We start from the raw sequence: 11828 nt of genomic DNA, 5'->3' as shown, positions 1-11828 counted from the left end.
AATTATAAACTATTATTAATTTAAATTTTAAGATAATTATTATAAAAGTGATCAATTTATTATATATAATGATTTATAATTTAATAATTGCCTAATTATATTAACTTATAACTTTTTTTTTATCTTTTAAGACAAAACGACTTATTTATCCTTTGTGTGTTTCTCTATTTTCAATATAATGGATTATTGTTTTTTAGTTTTTTTTTTCATTTCTTTTAATATTTGTCTTTAAAATAATAAAGATTAATTTATTTGATGACAATTTTTTTTTTTTATAAATTTATTGGACTAGTTAGACTTATTTTCAGTGTTTATAAGTTTTTCTGAGAAACATGTTACTTTTAAGACTTTGACATCAAACTTTTAATAAGACAAAAAACAATACATATAATATATAAATGGATTAGAAACGTGCTTAATAATAATAATAAAAAAAAAGTTCTAAAAGTTATCTAACTTGAAATATTTTCTCCACTAGTCAAACTTTATCATATTTATAAATACATATTTTTTTCATGGTTTAATCTATCTTTAAATTCTACCATTTTTTTCACTGACACCTTAAAATGTAATTGTATTCTAATCGATTAAAATATTTTTAATTATGTTAGAGTTAAATTATTTATCTTAACATATAATAATATTACGGTGTATTTTTTAATAGTAAAGTTTAAAAGATTAATTAAAATAAAATTACAGTTTATAAACACAATGAAGTTTGAAGATTAAATAAAAAAAACAAAAGTTTAAGGTACATGTTTGAAAAAAAAATCATGTGTACCAGCAAAATCGTCAATTATTTTAAGAAAATTTATTTATGTGCCAATTGAATTAACCGCTAATTAGTTTTGTTGTATATAAAATTACTGTGAAAAGCAAAACCAGTGAAAAGAGAAAAGAAAAAAATCTTCGTTGAATTTTTCATCCTACCAGTAACTCAGTACCACGTGACCGTTTTCCTCTCTCTTCTGCTAGAATCCTTCACAGGTCTCTTTCTCTCTCTGTCTTCATAGTTCATACGAATCTTCACTTGTATAATTGTTTTTTTTACCTTGGTAAGCGAATGTTGAAAAATAGTGAGTGGTGGTGACATCAAAGGGTGTCTTTCAAAACCGAAGAAAATGGGAAGAATCTTCACGGTGGAGCTGGAGGGCAGGTCCTACGGTTGCAAGTCCTGCAAAACCCACCTAGCCCTTGCTGATGATCTCATCTCTCGGGTACAATTTTCGCTCTTTCTAACTCTACTCAATGATAAATCATGTTTTATCTAACACTGTTGTTTGTGAGATTATCTGAAACGAGCATAAAAGAGCAATTTTTTTCCTGATTAAAAGAACAATATGTCATTTCATTTTTCTTATGTTGGTGTGTGGAAATATTGAGACTTTTTCTATTGGGTTTGTGGGATTTGATAGCTATGATTATATGCTAGAAGAACATGCTTGATTGCTAGAAATCAAGCTTTGATACATCAACAATTGTAGGGTTTGGTTTACTACAGTTGCAAAGAACAAAGTTTGACCCTTGCAATCAGTTTGGTGTACCCAAGATTGTAAATTGTGGTCATGCAGTGATGGATTGTTGGGATCCTTGACATTGTGTGAAATTGTGAAGAAGTACTGTTGATGGGACTACAATTATGGATGCAGCGATCCCAAAAAGCCAAACTGCAGCTGAAATTGTGATCGCAAACTTATTTTTCTTAAAAACCTTGGATTCACCATTGAGAATGAGCAAAAAATTTACCTTTTCCAGGGTGTACCAAATTGGTCATTAACCTAGAGCCACTGAAGGTTGGACCTTGACCGCTGCCTTGAACATTTCTAATCTGAAGATTGCATCATTCCCAGCGAAATCTAGATGACAGGGTTATTGATTTCTAAACCCAGTGATAAGATACACCTTGGACATAATGTCTAAATCTGTATCAAAGGATTCAATTAAGTTAGATTGCTGTTAATCCAACAGTCCTCTGTGATTTCTTGGAAAATTGTTTGATCTGGTTCTGCTAAATAAGTTGGAGAACCTTAAGCATTTTGGGGTCTTGTCAATGGCAACAAGAGCTTCTTGAATCTGATTGAGTGGTCATTGGGATTTTTTGTGGCAAAGACAGCTGCAATTAACAGTTACATATAGGGCAGTTGATGGTTATATTTCTCATTCAGCTGGCAAAGTTTACTCTTATCTGTAGAACTCAGAACATCATCAGTGGCAGTATCATATTTTCATCTCTTAAGTTATCTTTTACAAACTTCCTGTGGAAGTATGATATTCTCATTAAAATTTCTATTGCAGCTTCAACCACTATTGAAAAACAAGAACTCTGGCTAATTTCGTCAGAAGAAAGGCTTATAACCTCTCGTTGCAGAGTGGGGATTTCTTACAATATAGTAACTCATGGGGTCATCTCTTCTTACAATGAAGGATAACTATATTGCCAACAAATCATATTAGGAAATACTGGTTTGTTGCATGAATTGTTAATATCCTTCATTTTAGTCCTTTTGCTGTTCATTCTTGTTCATGGATAAATTGAAGGTATGCTGACAAGATTTCAAGTTGCGGTCAAGAGAATTTAGTCCACTCTATAACTTCAATATTGAGGATAAATATCAAATGCGGAAATAATTGTATAAGACTGTGCAGTTTTGATGAAGCAATTACTGCAAAAGCTTAAGTTATCTATTGAAGACATACAATTGACTTTATATAAAATCTTACATGCTCCTCACACAAGATCCATTTTGGCTTCAAGCATGAAATATTCTCAAGTCCACCTACTTTGTGGCGAAATTCAACTTTTTTTATAAGAGTGAAGGTGGTAAAGATTGAACAGTACATTAATTAACCACAGAACATTTGATACCATGGTGAGCCAACTATCACAAAAGTTTTAATCGATTAGGTGAAGACACATGAAAAGCTTTATATTACATCTCTAACAGCAGGTTGATATGCTAATAGAGGAGTTCATTTAGTATCTATTCCCATTATGGGTAGAAATGAATTATCTACAAGCCAGTATGTTGTATAAAAATGATATGATGAAGGGAAAAGAGGTTCCTTTATTATATGACTAGAAAAAGGCTTCAGTAAGAACTTACAATTGTCCTTATGATATGACTGTTGACTAGATGACTGTTGCATTGCTTCTTTTAGTGAAAAGTACACTAACTGATGGAAACCATCTAGACTCGAAACTTTTGACTAAGAAGATAGACGGAGGTCGAGTTTTATTGGAGAGGAACACTCATAAAATTGAGAAGTCTTTTTCTTTTTCTTAACCTTGTAAAAATTGTATAGAGTACTTAAAAATTTCTTTTGGACCTTGTATTTTGGGCCAAGTAGAGTATTGGTGTAAATAGAAAAGAGAGTAGGTTGTAAAATAGAAAAAGAGGGGTAAATAGAAATATAGGCAAGGATGGTATGAAGTTCCACATGTCCTCTCCTCAATGGAGAGGATTTTACTCCAATGAAGGCATGCCACTTGTCACTCTCCCAGTGGAGAGGATTTGCACCAATAAGGAGGTGACACTTGTCACACTCTCATTTGAGAGGTTTTGAGAGACTTTATCCTATAAATAGGAGTCTCTTGTACATGTATTTTTAACTTTGATTTGAGTAAAAAAAATGCTGTCTAATTTTTGAGACACTTCTACTTGTTCAAAGTTCTCTCTAGAGTTGTCTTCTTGTTAAACAAATTTCTGGACTCCTCCTAGTAGTGTTTGCCCAACCTCACTCTAGAAACTAAGTGTTGGCCTAACCTTACTAAGATTCACCATCATAATTTTCATCCCCTCCAAAATTTCTACAATTCTGCATGCTTCTGTAATATCATTCATTATTTGTAGAAGATATTCAAATCAAAACAATGAAGAAGATCTACATTTGAAGATGCAAGGCCGGATTGCATCACTAACACCTACTGTGGTTTCTTGAGAATTGACATGAAAATGATACCCCTGGCTTTTTAATGCCTGGAGGTAATCCCCTTAGGGTTACACAATGTTGTTTTTTTTGGAGAACTAGGATATACGGTGTGATGTGTTTCAAACCAGTAAGGGTTACTGTAGGTGTTAGGTACGGGTGAATTTTAAAAAAAGGCAAAGGCATTACTGTAGTTTGTCCTTCCTTATTGTTAAACTATAGGAGAAATGGAATCAATACATCAGACAAAGGAGATTTGATGTCCTCTAGTAATAAATATATGGGAAAAAATAAAACTTACATATATAATTTAGATACTTTTTTAATATATTAGATCTGCTCCTTATTTTTATAATTATAACACCTACAATATCTGTTTCTTTGTCCATCTTATTATTCTGTTTTTTTCTTCTTCTTGATTATCATATATTTTAATTAAAATACAAGTATATAGATGACATGTATACTTTTTGAGGGGGAAAATGGCAAATTTAACTTTTTGCTTCTAATTGAATGTGTTATCTCTGTCTTCTACATTTTTTGCTTAGTTTCTACCAGTACCTTACTGTAATTGTTGTGCTGGATTAAATTGCTTCACATCTTAATATCTGGTACCTATTCTTCTCAGGCATTTTATTGCCAGCGGGGAAAAGCATATCTCTTCAATAATGTGTGAGTATTTTTTCAGTTGTAATCCATTAGTGTTTAAAAGTAATGATTGTAGTATATAGTACATAACAGCCTTGTGAGTTGTTATTTAGTGTTTTCATATTACTAGTTAAAAGTTTTATTAAGCATAGTTTGATAGTGCTGGAAGTCTGAAACTTATGATGGTCATATTTTGCTAAGTTAAACTTTTTGACGAAATTACATATTTTACATTTATTTGGAAATGCTTTTTGTTGGAGTATTAGACTCAGGCATTTGAACCTTTTGTACTAGATATAAGGATTTATTGCTAGCGAATGTAAAATGGGAATTGTTGTACTTTCTCTTTGCATTCTACTTGAGAAAAATACAAAAGAATAGAGAATAAAATTTAGAGTTTGATTCCCCTCTCTTAGATTCTCATATTTATAATGACATTGGAAGTTCATATATAATGAATGAGAGGAAAGAGAAAAGAATAAGAAATGTCACATCTAGAAATTAGGTACAGCTCAAAGCACGTAGCAACCTTTCAATAAATCAATAGGCCAACACACTCAAAATACAACAAAATACAATGAGTACTACATACCACAACCATACAAGCTCACAGTTTTAGTTGAGGTGATTTACTCATACAAGCTCACAAGTAAGAGATGTCATTGCCCTTTATTAAGCTTCAGTAGTTGATAAGGCAACTACATATTATTTCTTGCTTTTCCAAAAATAATATTTCCTTCAATGAAAAGTACAATAAGTTAAGAGATTCTAGTAGCATCATTCCCTATAGTGACTATATCATCAGTACTTTCTTTAGTTAGGTACACACATTTTCTAGGAGAGGTTTGACAATATAAATCAAATGATCTGCCTCATCGCATTTCATCCCAAAGATTTGAACAATGTGACTAAATTTCCCAAACCAAACAAGTGGAGATTGCTTGAGACCATGGAAAGAGCAAAACAATTTACAAACCAAGGAGGTTGCTCCATGTAGACTTCCTTCTCTAGATCACGATTAAGAAAAACTTTTTTAAGATCCAATTGGTGAAGAGGCCAATGACGAATAACTCCATGGGAAGAAAAGGACATACAATAGTCATTTTTGCCATCGGAGAGAAAGTATCACTATAGTCGAGGCCATCAAGTGTATTCTTTGGCCACCAATTGAGCTTTGAGGCAATCAATGTTACCATTGGGTTCAACTTTAATAGCATATACCCAATGACAACCAATCATCTTCGTCTAGGATAGAAGAGGAACTAACTCCCCTCTACTATTTTGTTCAAAAGTTTTCATTTCAAAAATCATGGTTTATCATCATCCAAAATGACTAAGTGCTTTTATCACATTCATATGAATAGTAATAGAAGACAAAGAGAATAACAAAAAATAGGAAGGGGAAAACTTGTGATAGCTAAGAGAAATGTAAATGAGAGGTATGACCCATTCTCTTACAATACATTAAGGATGTCCTTTACCACCATGTCGTCCTCTAATTCGACAACCATCTTTCCTACATGGAGATACCATGGCTGAAGATTTAGTGGATTCTTGAAGATTTGTACCTTTAAGAGCTAGAAAAAGAAGAATTCAAGTTGTTAAACTTTCCATGGTTGGAATTTCTTGACCATCCTCTAAATCGACAACCATCTTTTCTACATGGGGATACCATGGCTGAAGATTTAGTGTATTCTTGAAGAGATAGAACAAGAAGAATTTAAGTTGTTAAACTTTCCATGGTTGGAATTTCTTGACCAGTTAAGATTTGATCCCTAATATGATTAAAATTTGAGTTTATTGCACGAAGGATCATAGCCATATAAAATTAGTCTTACTTGCTTTCTTCTATTGAATTGGCTTCTAAAAACATCTTCAATTCTTCAATAGCAGTTGATCATCAACTATAAAAAAAACATTGTGAAATATTGTGTAGGCAGTACAATAAATATGGAATTACTTTTCTTGATATTAAAAACAAATAATGCATAGGTATTTAAGGAAAAACGAAATAAATCTCCAGAAATAAAGATTATAAATCAAGAGCAAATCTACCAAATAAACTCCTAACCCAATCTCTTAATTTTGGGGATTTCTTACAAACAAATCTGTATTTATTATTTAATAAACCTATATTCATTGTAAAATAAATGTGCAATATATGCGCCCATATTTCAATAGACATCATATAACATGATTTGCTTGTTTAAGAGATGCTAGCTTGTGGGTAGAAGAATCATAGAGATGTTGAATGTCATTTGCAAAGATACTTTGAGCCTTCTTCCAAAAAGTTGTGCAAGTTTTGAAAGTTCTAAGAGTTCCCAACACATTGGTTTCCCAGATTGCCATAGTAGAACACAAAGTTGAAACTCTAGCTTTTGCTATTGTACAAAGTTTTCTGATGAGATCTCACTCACATCTTTTTCCAAGTGATGATGGAACCCTTGGCCAAGAAACTAAAGTTCCATAGAAGCTGGCCAAGATAAATAATGTTTTCCATTAAGCTTTTTTGTGCAATAGAAGGAGAGCTTGAAAGATAGTGTACTAGTCCTGAAGCCATTTCCAAGTATCACAAAACAGAGAGTTGTGTCCAACAACGAATGAGAAATAGAACCCAAGAGATAGGAAGAAATTTTCTCTTGAACCAAGGCTGGAGAGTGAACTCTAAGGGTCACAAAGGACAGGAAGTCCAACGAGCCCCTCAGAAGAGACGGAAAGCTAGTATGGTAGCAAGAAGGCAGCATATGGCTTTCAGATGCCTAGGTCATAGCAAGAGGAAAGGCGGCTTGTGAGGATGACCTTGACTACGGTATTGAGCTGTCACGCAGGGAGAAAATCCAGATCTAGTGTTGGTTGGATAAAACAGGACAGATAACTGCAATAGACGGTGGTATCACAATACGAGGATAAGCAGAGCAAGAGCAAGATCAACCCCCTCTAATACCAACTTGTGAAGAACAAAAAAGGGAGAAAAATATATTTTAGAGAGCTTGAAAAATCTGCCTTAGATTCTCATATTTATATGGAAATTGATGTGATACAACAATGAAAAGGAAAGAGTAAAAAAAAGGTAAAGGCAAATCTAGGACCCTTGGTACATATAGGTACTATTCGAAACAACTTTTTAATAAAGCTTACTTAGCCTATTCTGAACCCATTCTCACAGACATAGCTATTGAATTCAATTTTTTTTGCAAAATTCTTTTATAGTTGGTAATTTTTCTAGTCCATGTAAAATGGGTTTAAAATCGTTGAATTCAGATGCATGGCACTTATTGATCAGTGAAGACTGGGAGTGATGTTATGGTTTGAATATTGAAATTCTCGTTTTATGCATTTTTTGGATAAGCATATGCTTGTATCCTCCTTTACCTTGGACTAACTTCAACATCCATGACATAATGACACTAGATTGCATTGATTGCAATTTCATTGAACTCCTGATTCCTTTGCATACGGGACTTGATCCCGAAAGAGAATTATGCATTTTCTATAAGACTAGTTCATTATTGTATTACTAATCTTGTGAATATATGGAAGCAATGTATGAAGTGTCAGGAACACGAGCCTAGAAAGAAAATAAAGCTAATTTTGAAATGCTTCCATTTTATGTATTAGCAGCTAATAATACCTAATCCAAAGGTAATGACTTAGGCACAGGAAAGAAAGAAAGCTAATCATGAATTAGTTAGCTCAACTTCATATTAGCCGTTTTCTAACACAGAAGTCATTTGACTTTATGCTTGCTAATGCACTTCTTTTTTGGCACATTATTGTTAATGAAAAAACAAGAAATAGATTAAGGGCATGCTTAGGTAATCAACATCAGGGTTTATTACTCTCTAGTGCTTATGTTATAAGCACTTTGATTGGTTAAACTTGTGACCTTCCTAGATAAACTCCTTTTAACTTATTTCAATAAGATTCACCACAAACTCCTTGAAAATAGCTAAAAGGAAAACCATAAGCTTAATCCAACACCTTCCGTTTTTAGCTTAATCTCTTGTATCAGAAAATAAGCTTCGTTTGTAGAAGCTCTTTCAAACACATGCTAAGCTCTCTTTCCAAACTAAGCTATTTTAGGAATTGTTTGGATCTAGTTTTTCTCAGATGAAAATATAACTACGTTTGAAGTTTCCAATTCTTATGGCTATGCTTTTGTCTTCAACCCCATGATCCAGTGTGAACTTCACGATTGGAGTGCTAGAGGAAAGGATGATGCTTTCTGGACTTCATACTGTGGCAGATATCTTTTGTTGTTGCTGTGGTCAAATAGTTGGCTGGAAATATGTAAGTCTCCTCCTGCCCTGTCTCTTTTTGGTATAGAAAATATCAAAATTTGTGAAGTCTATTTGCATGGGTGACCAGAAAGTTTTTCATGCATTAGTTCACTCTTTTTGTTTCAGCTTTCTGTTATATTACTTTTGAACCCTTTAAATTGCATTTTTTCTATCAGGAGTCTGCACATGAGAGAAGCCAAAAGTATAAAGAGGGGAAGTTTGTTCTTGAAAGGTACAGTGTTGTCACAATTTGAGTTATACTTCTTTGTCCTCTATAATATGTTTATACTGATTGTGCATGTTGTTCACTTCCATGTAGCAGAGGAAGGATTGTTGATGAAATTGATTTCTCCGCTGAATTCCATATTGAGAGCTGCGTCAGCATGAGTGATGCTGAAGATGCTTAATCATATTAAAATATTCGGCACTTGTCAGATCATGTGAAGAAGAATGGACAGTTTTTTTATATATGAAAATAATGTAGAACCATGAAATGTTCAGAATCAAACTTTGTCATGCTATTTCTTAGTAATAGTTGGTAAAAAAGAAGTACAATTCTCAATGGTATTTAATCTGTGTAGACAGAAAGAGATGAATCAACTGTTTCAGATTTTACCTTCTTTCTTGCAAAGATCTTCATTATAACCTACCTAAAGTCAGATATGAGCTCCCTTTATATTTTCTTCAATATAAATAGTCATATTCAAATGTGATATGGGGGCAACAGATTCAAGATCCATTGTAATTATGCCAGACTGTTAGATGTAGTATATTATTATTAGGTACCTATGAAGCACTGATGCTACTGGGATTTTTTTTTTCCAAAGTAGTGTAATTTTATTCCAAATTTTCACAAATGAGTAAATTGATGTTTTATTTCAAAATTTAAATACAGGGTACGATTCAATTTCAAAAAAATCGTCAATTTTGTTCACGATTTTGCCTATACGAGTTCTATGTAAATTGCACGTGTCAGATATTTGGAAAGAAATCATAGTTGCAAATATGATTTTAATTAGTAGATAATTAAACTCGTAAAGTTAATATGATTTTAATTAGTAGATAATTAAATTCGTACATGTGAAAAATGATTTTTGAAAAAATGTTTATAATTGAAATCGCTTATGACATGTACAACTTTAATTATATCACATTATATTGAAATTATATTTAGCATGTACAAGTTTACTTCAGTGACTTTTTTCTTTTTTTTTGAAGAAAACTTATTATTTATTTTTAATGATGAAATAATTTAAGAAAGATTTAGTTTTGTTATTTTATTAAAAATATGTATGAATTAATAATGATGGTAAAACCTTAAATATGAGACACTAAAACTAATCAAAATATTTAATTACCTTAATTAGAAACTTTAACCGAAAACTTTAAAAATCATATATTCAAAAAGATATACCAAGAAATCGTAAAAGCATAAGGCTTAAAGCTAAATCCTATAATTATTTAAATATTTCAGTGTTTACTGCTCAACATTCTTAGTTTTAGAGTTCGGGTTAAGGTTTTTAATTTTTTTTAGCATCCAGAGTTTTATCACTATTATTCATTTTCATACATTCTTTTTAATTAAAATAGCACAATTAAATCTTTCTTAAATTATTCCATCGTTTAGAAATAAATAACAAATTTTCTTAAAAAAAAATCATTGAATTGAAGTTGTGCATGTTAAAGACAATTTCAGTAGATATGGAGTTTAATTGTATGCTAATTAAAATCGTATTTTGCAAATACAATTTCTTTACAAATGCCTTGAACATGCCTAGTTTACATAGAATTCATATTTAGTAGATACGATTTCTTTGATAATTAGACAAATTCTCATATTTAGCAGATACAATTTCTTTGAAAATTAGAAAAATAATAGAATTGGCAATTTTTTTGAAATTGAATCGTACCCTCCATGCACGATTTATCCAATTCTGGAATAAAAAATCAATTTGCCCATTTGCAAAAATTTAGAATAAAATTACACTACTTTAAAAAGAAAATAACCCTGAGACATGATATTGAAATACATAAGATATGAGTAATTCGACTCAACATACCCCAAATAAAAACTCAAACGTATTTTGAATTGTACAATTAAAAAATTATCAGATATTTCTTGACCAGAAAATGTATTCTAGATTATATATATTGGAATAAATTTTTGAATTGTGTAATAAAAAAGAAATTTTGAGTTGTACAATTTAAAATATGCTTTCAGATTGCATAATCCAAGTATATTTTGAAATGTACAATCTAAAATACAACTCCATATTACAGAATTTGAAAAAGCATTTGAGGTTATATAATCTAGAATATATTTTGGGATTGCAAAATCTAGAAATGCATTATGAATTACATAATTCATAAATAAATTTTAGATTACACAATTCAGAAATATATTATGTACATAACGCGGAGTACTTTTCCAAATTACATAATCTAGAAATCTGTATTTTTTCCAAATTACACAATTTAGAATATATTTTCAAATTATGCAATCTAGAATGTATTTCTAGATCCAAAAATACATTCTAGACCTCGTAATTTAGAACATGTTTCCAAATTCTACAATCTAAAAGTTTAAAGCATAAGCATATTTTAGACCTTTCCAACACCTTATGGTGGTGTCAAAAAAAACCATAGGAGTGCAAAAAGTAATTATCTTCTTGTAATCTTTCCACCATTCATATTGCTTATTCCACTATTGTATCCTGCAACCCAGGTTTTAAACATCCACCCCATATAATTGTAAATTCCAATTTTACTCTTGTGAAAATAAATGATCAGGTGTGGCATTATCAAGTGGTTGTGTTTGTTTTTTGTGAGCATTTAATAGTAGGTGAACGATGGTGTTTGGTGGTGTTGTGTGGTGGTTGTTGGTGGTGTTTAATAGTAGGTGAACGATGGTGTTTAGTTCTGAAATATATAATCTGATGATTTTTTAATTGTAGAATCCAAAACGATAAAAGT

The 11828-nt window shown here is 31.5% G+C and overlaps 1 protein-coding gene across 5 annotated transcripts; it reads left to right on the top strand.

Moving 5' to 3' along the window:
- The first annotated feature begins 874 nt into the window (after positions 1 to 874).
- On the top strand, positions 875 to 9470 carry LOC137813513 (protein yippee-like At5g53940). 5 transcript variants are annotated; one of them, XM_068616148.2, is made up of 6 exons: positions 881 to 987; positions 1078 to 1217; positions 4556 to 4599; positions 8757 to 8865; positions 9032 to 9087; positions 9178 to 9470. In XM_068616148.2, exons 2-6 carry the CDS (start codon positions 1122 to 1124, stop codon positions 9260 to 9262), a joined length of 390 nt encoding a protein of 129 aa, XP_068472249.1. In that variant the 5' UTR covers positions 881 to 987; positions 1078 to 1121; the 3' UTR covers positions 9263 to 9470. The 5 variants fall into 5 exon arrangements, with proteins under 5 accessions (XP_090153119.1, XP_068472249.1, XP_068472176.1 ...); XM_068616075.2 differs by having other exon boundaries at positions 884 to 987; positions 1061 to 1217; XM_090296993.1 differs by lacking the exon at positions 4556 to 4599 and having other exon boundaries at positions 875 to 987.
- Positions 9471 to 11828: the final 2358 nt, after the last annotated feature.

The sequence above is a fragment of the Phaseolus vulgaris genome, chromosome 11, assembly GCF_051622355.1.
Source record: "Phaseolus vulgaris cultivar YP4 chromosome 11, ASM5162235v1, whole genome shotgun sequence".
Classification (NCBI taxonomy): Eukaryota; Viridiplantae; Streptophyta; class Magnoliopsida; order Fabales; family Fabaceae; genus Phaseolus; species Phaseolus vulgaris.
The sequence above is the reverse complement of the archived record's forward strand: the minus strand, read 5'-3'. Positions and strand labels throughout refer to the sequence as shown.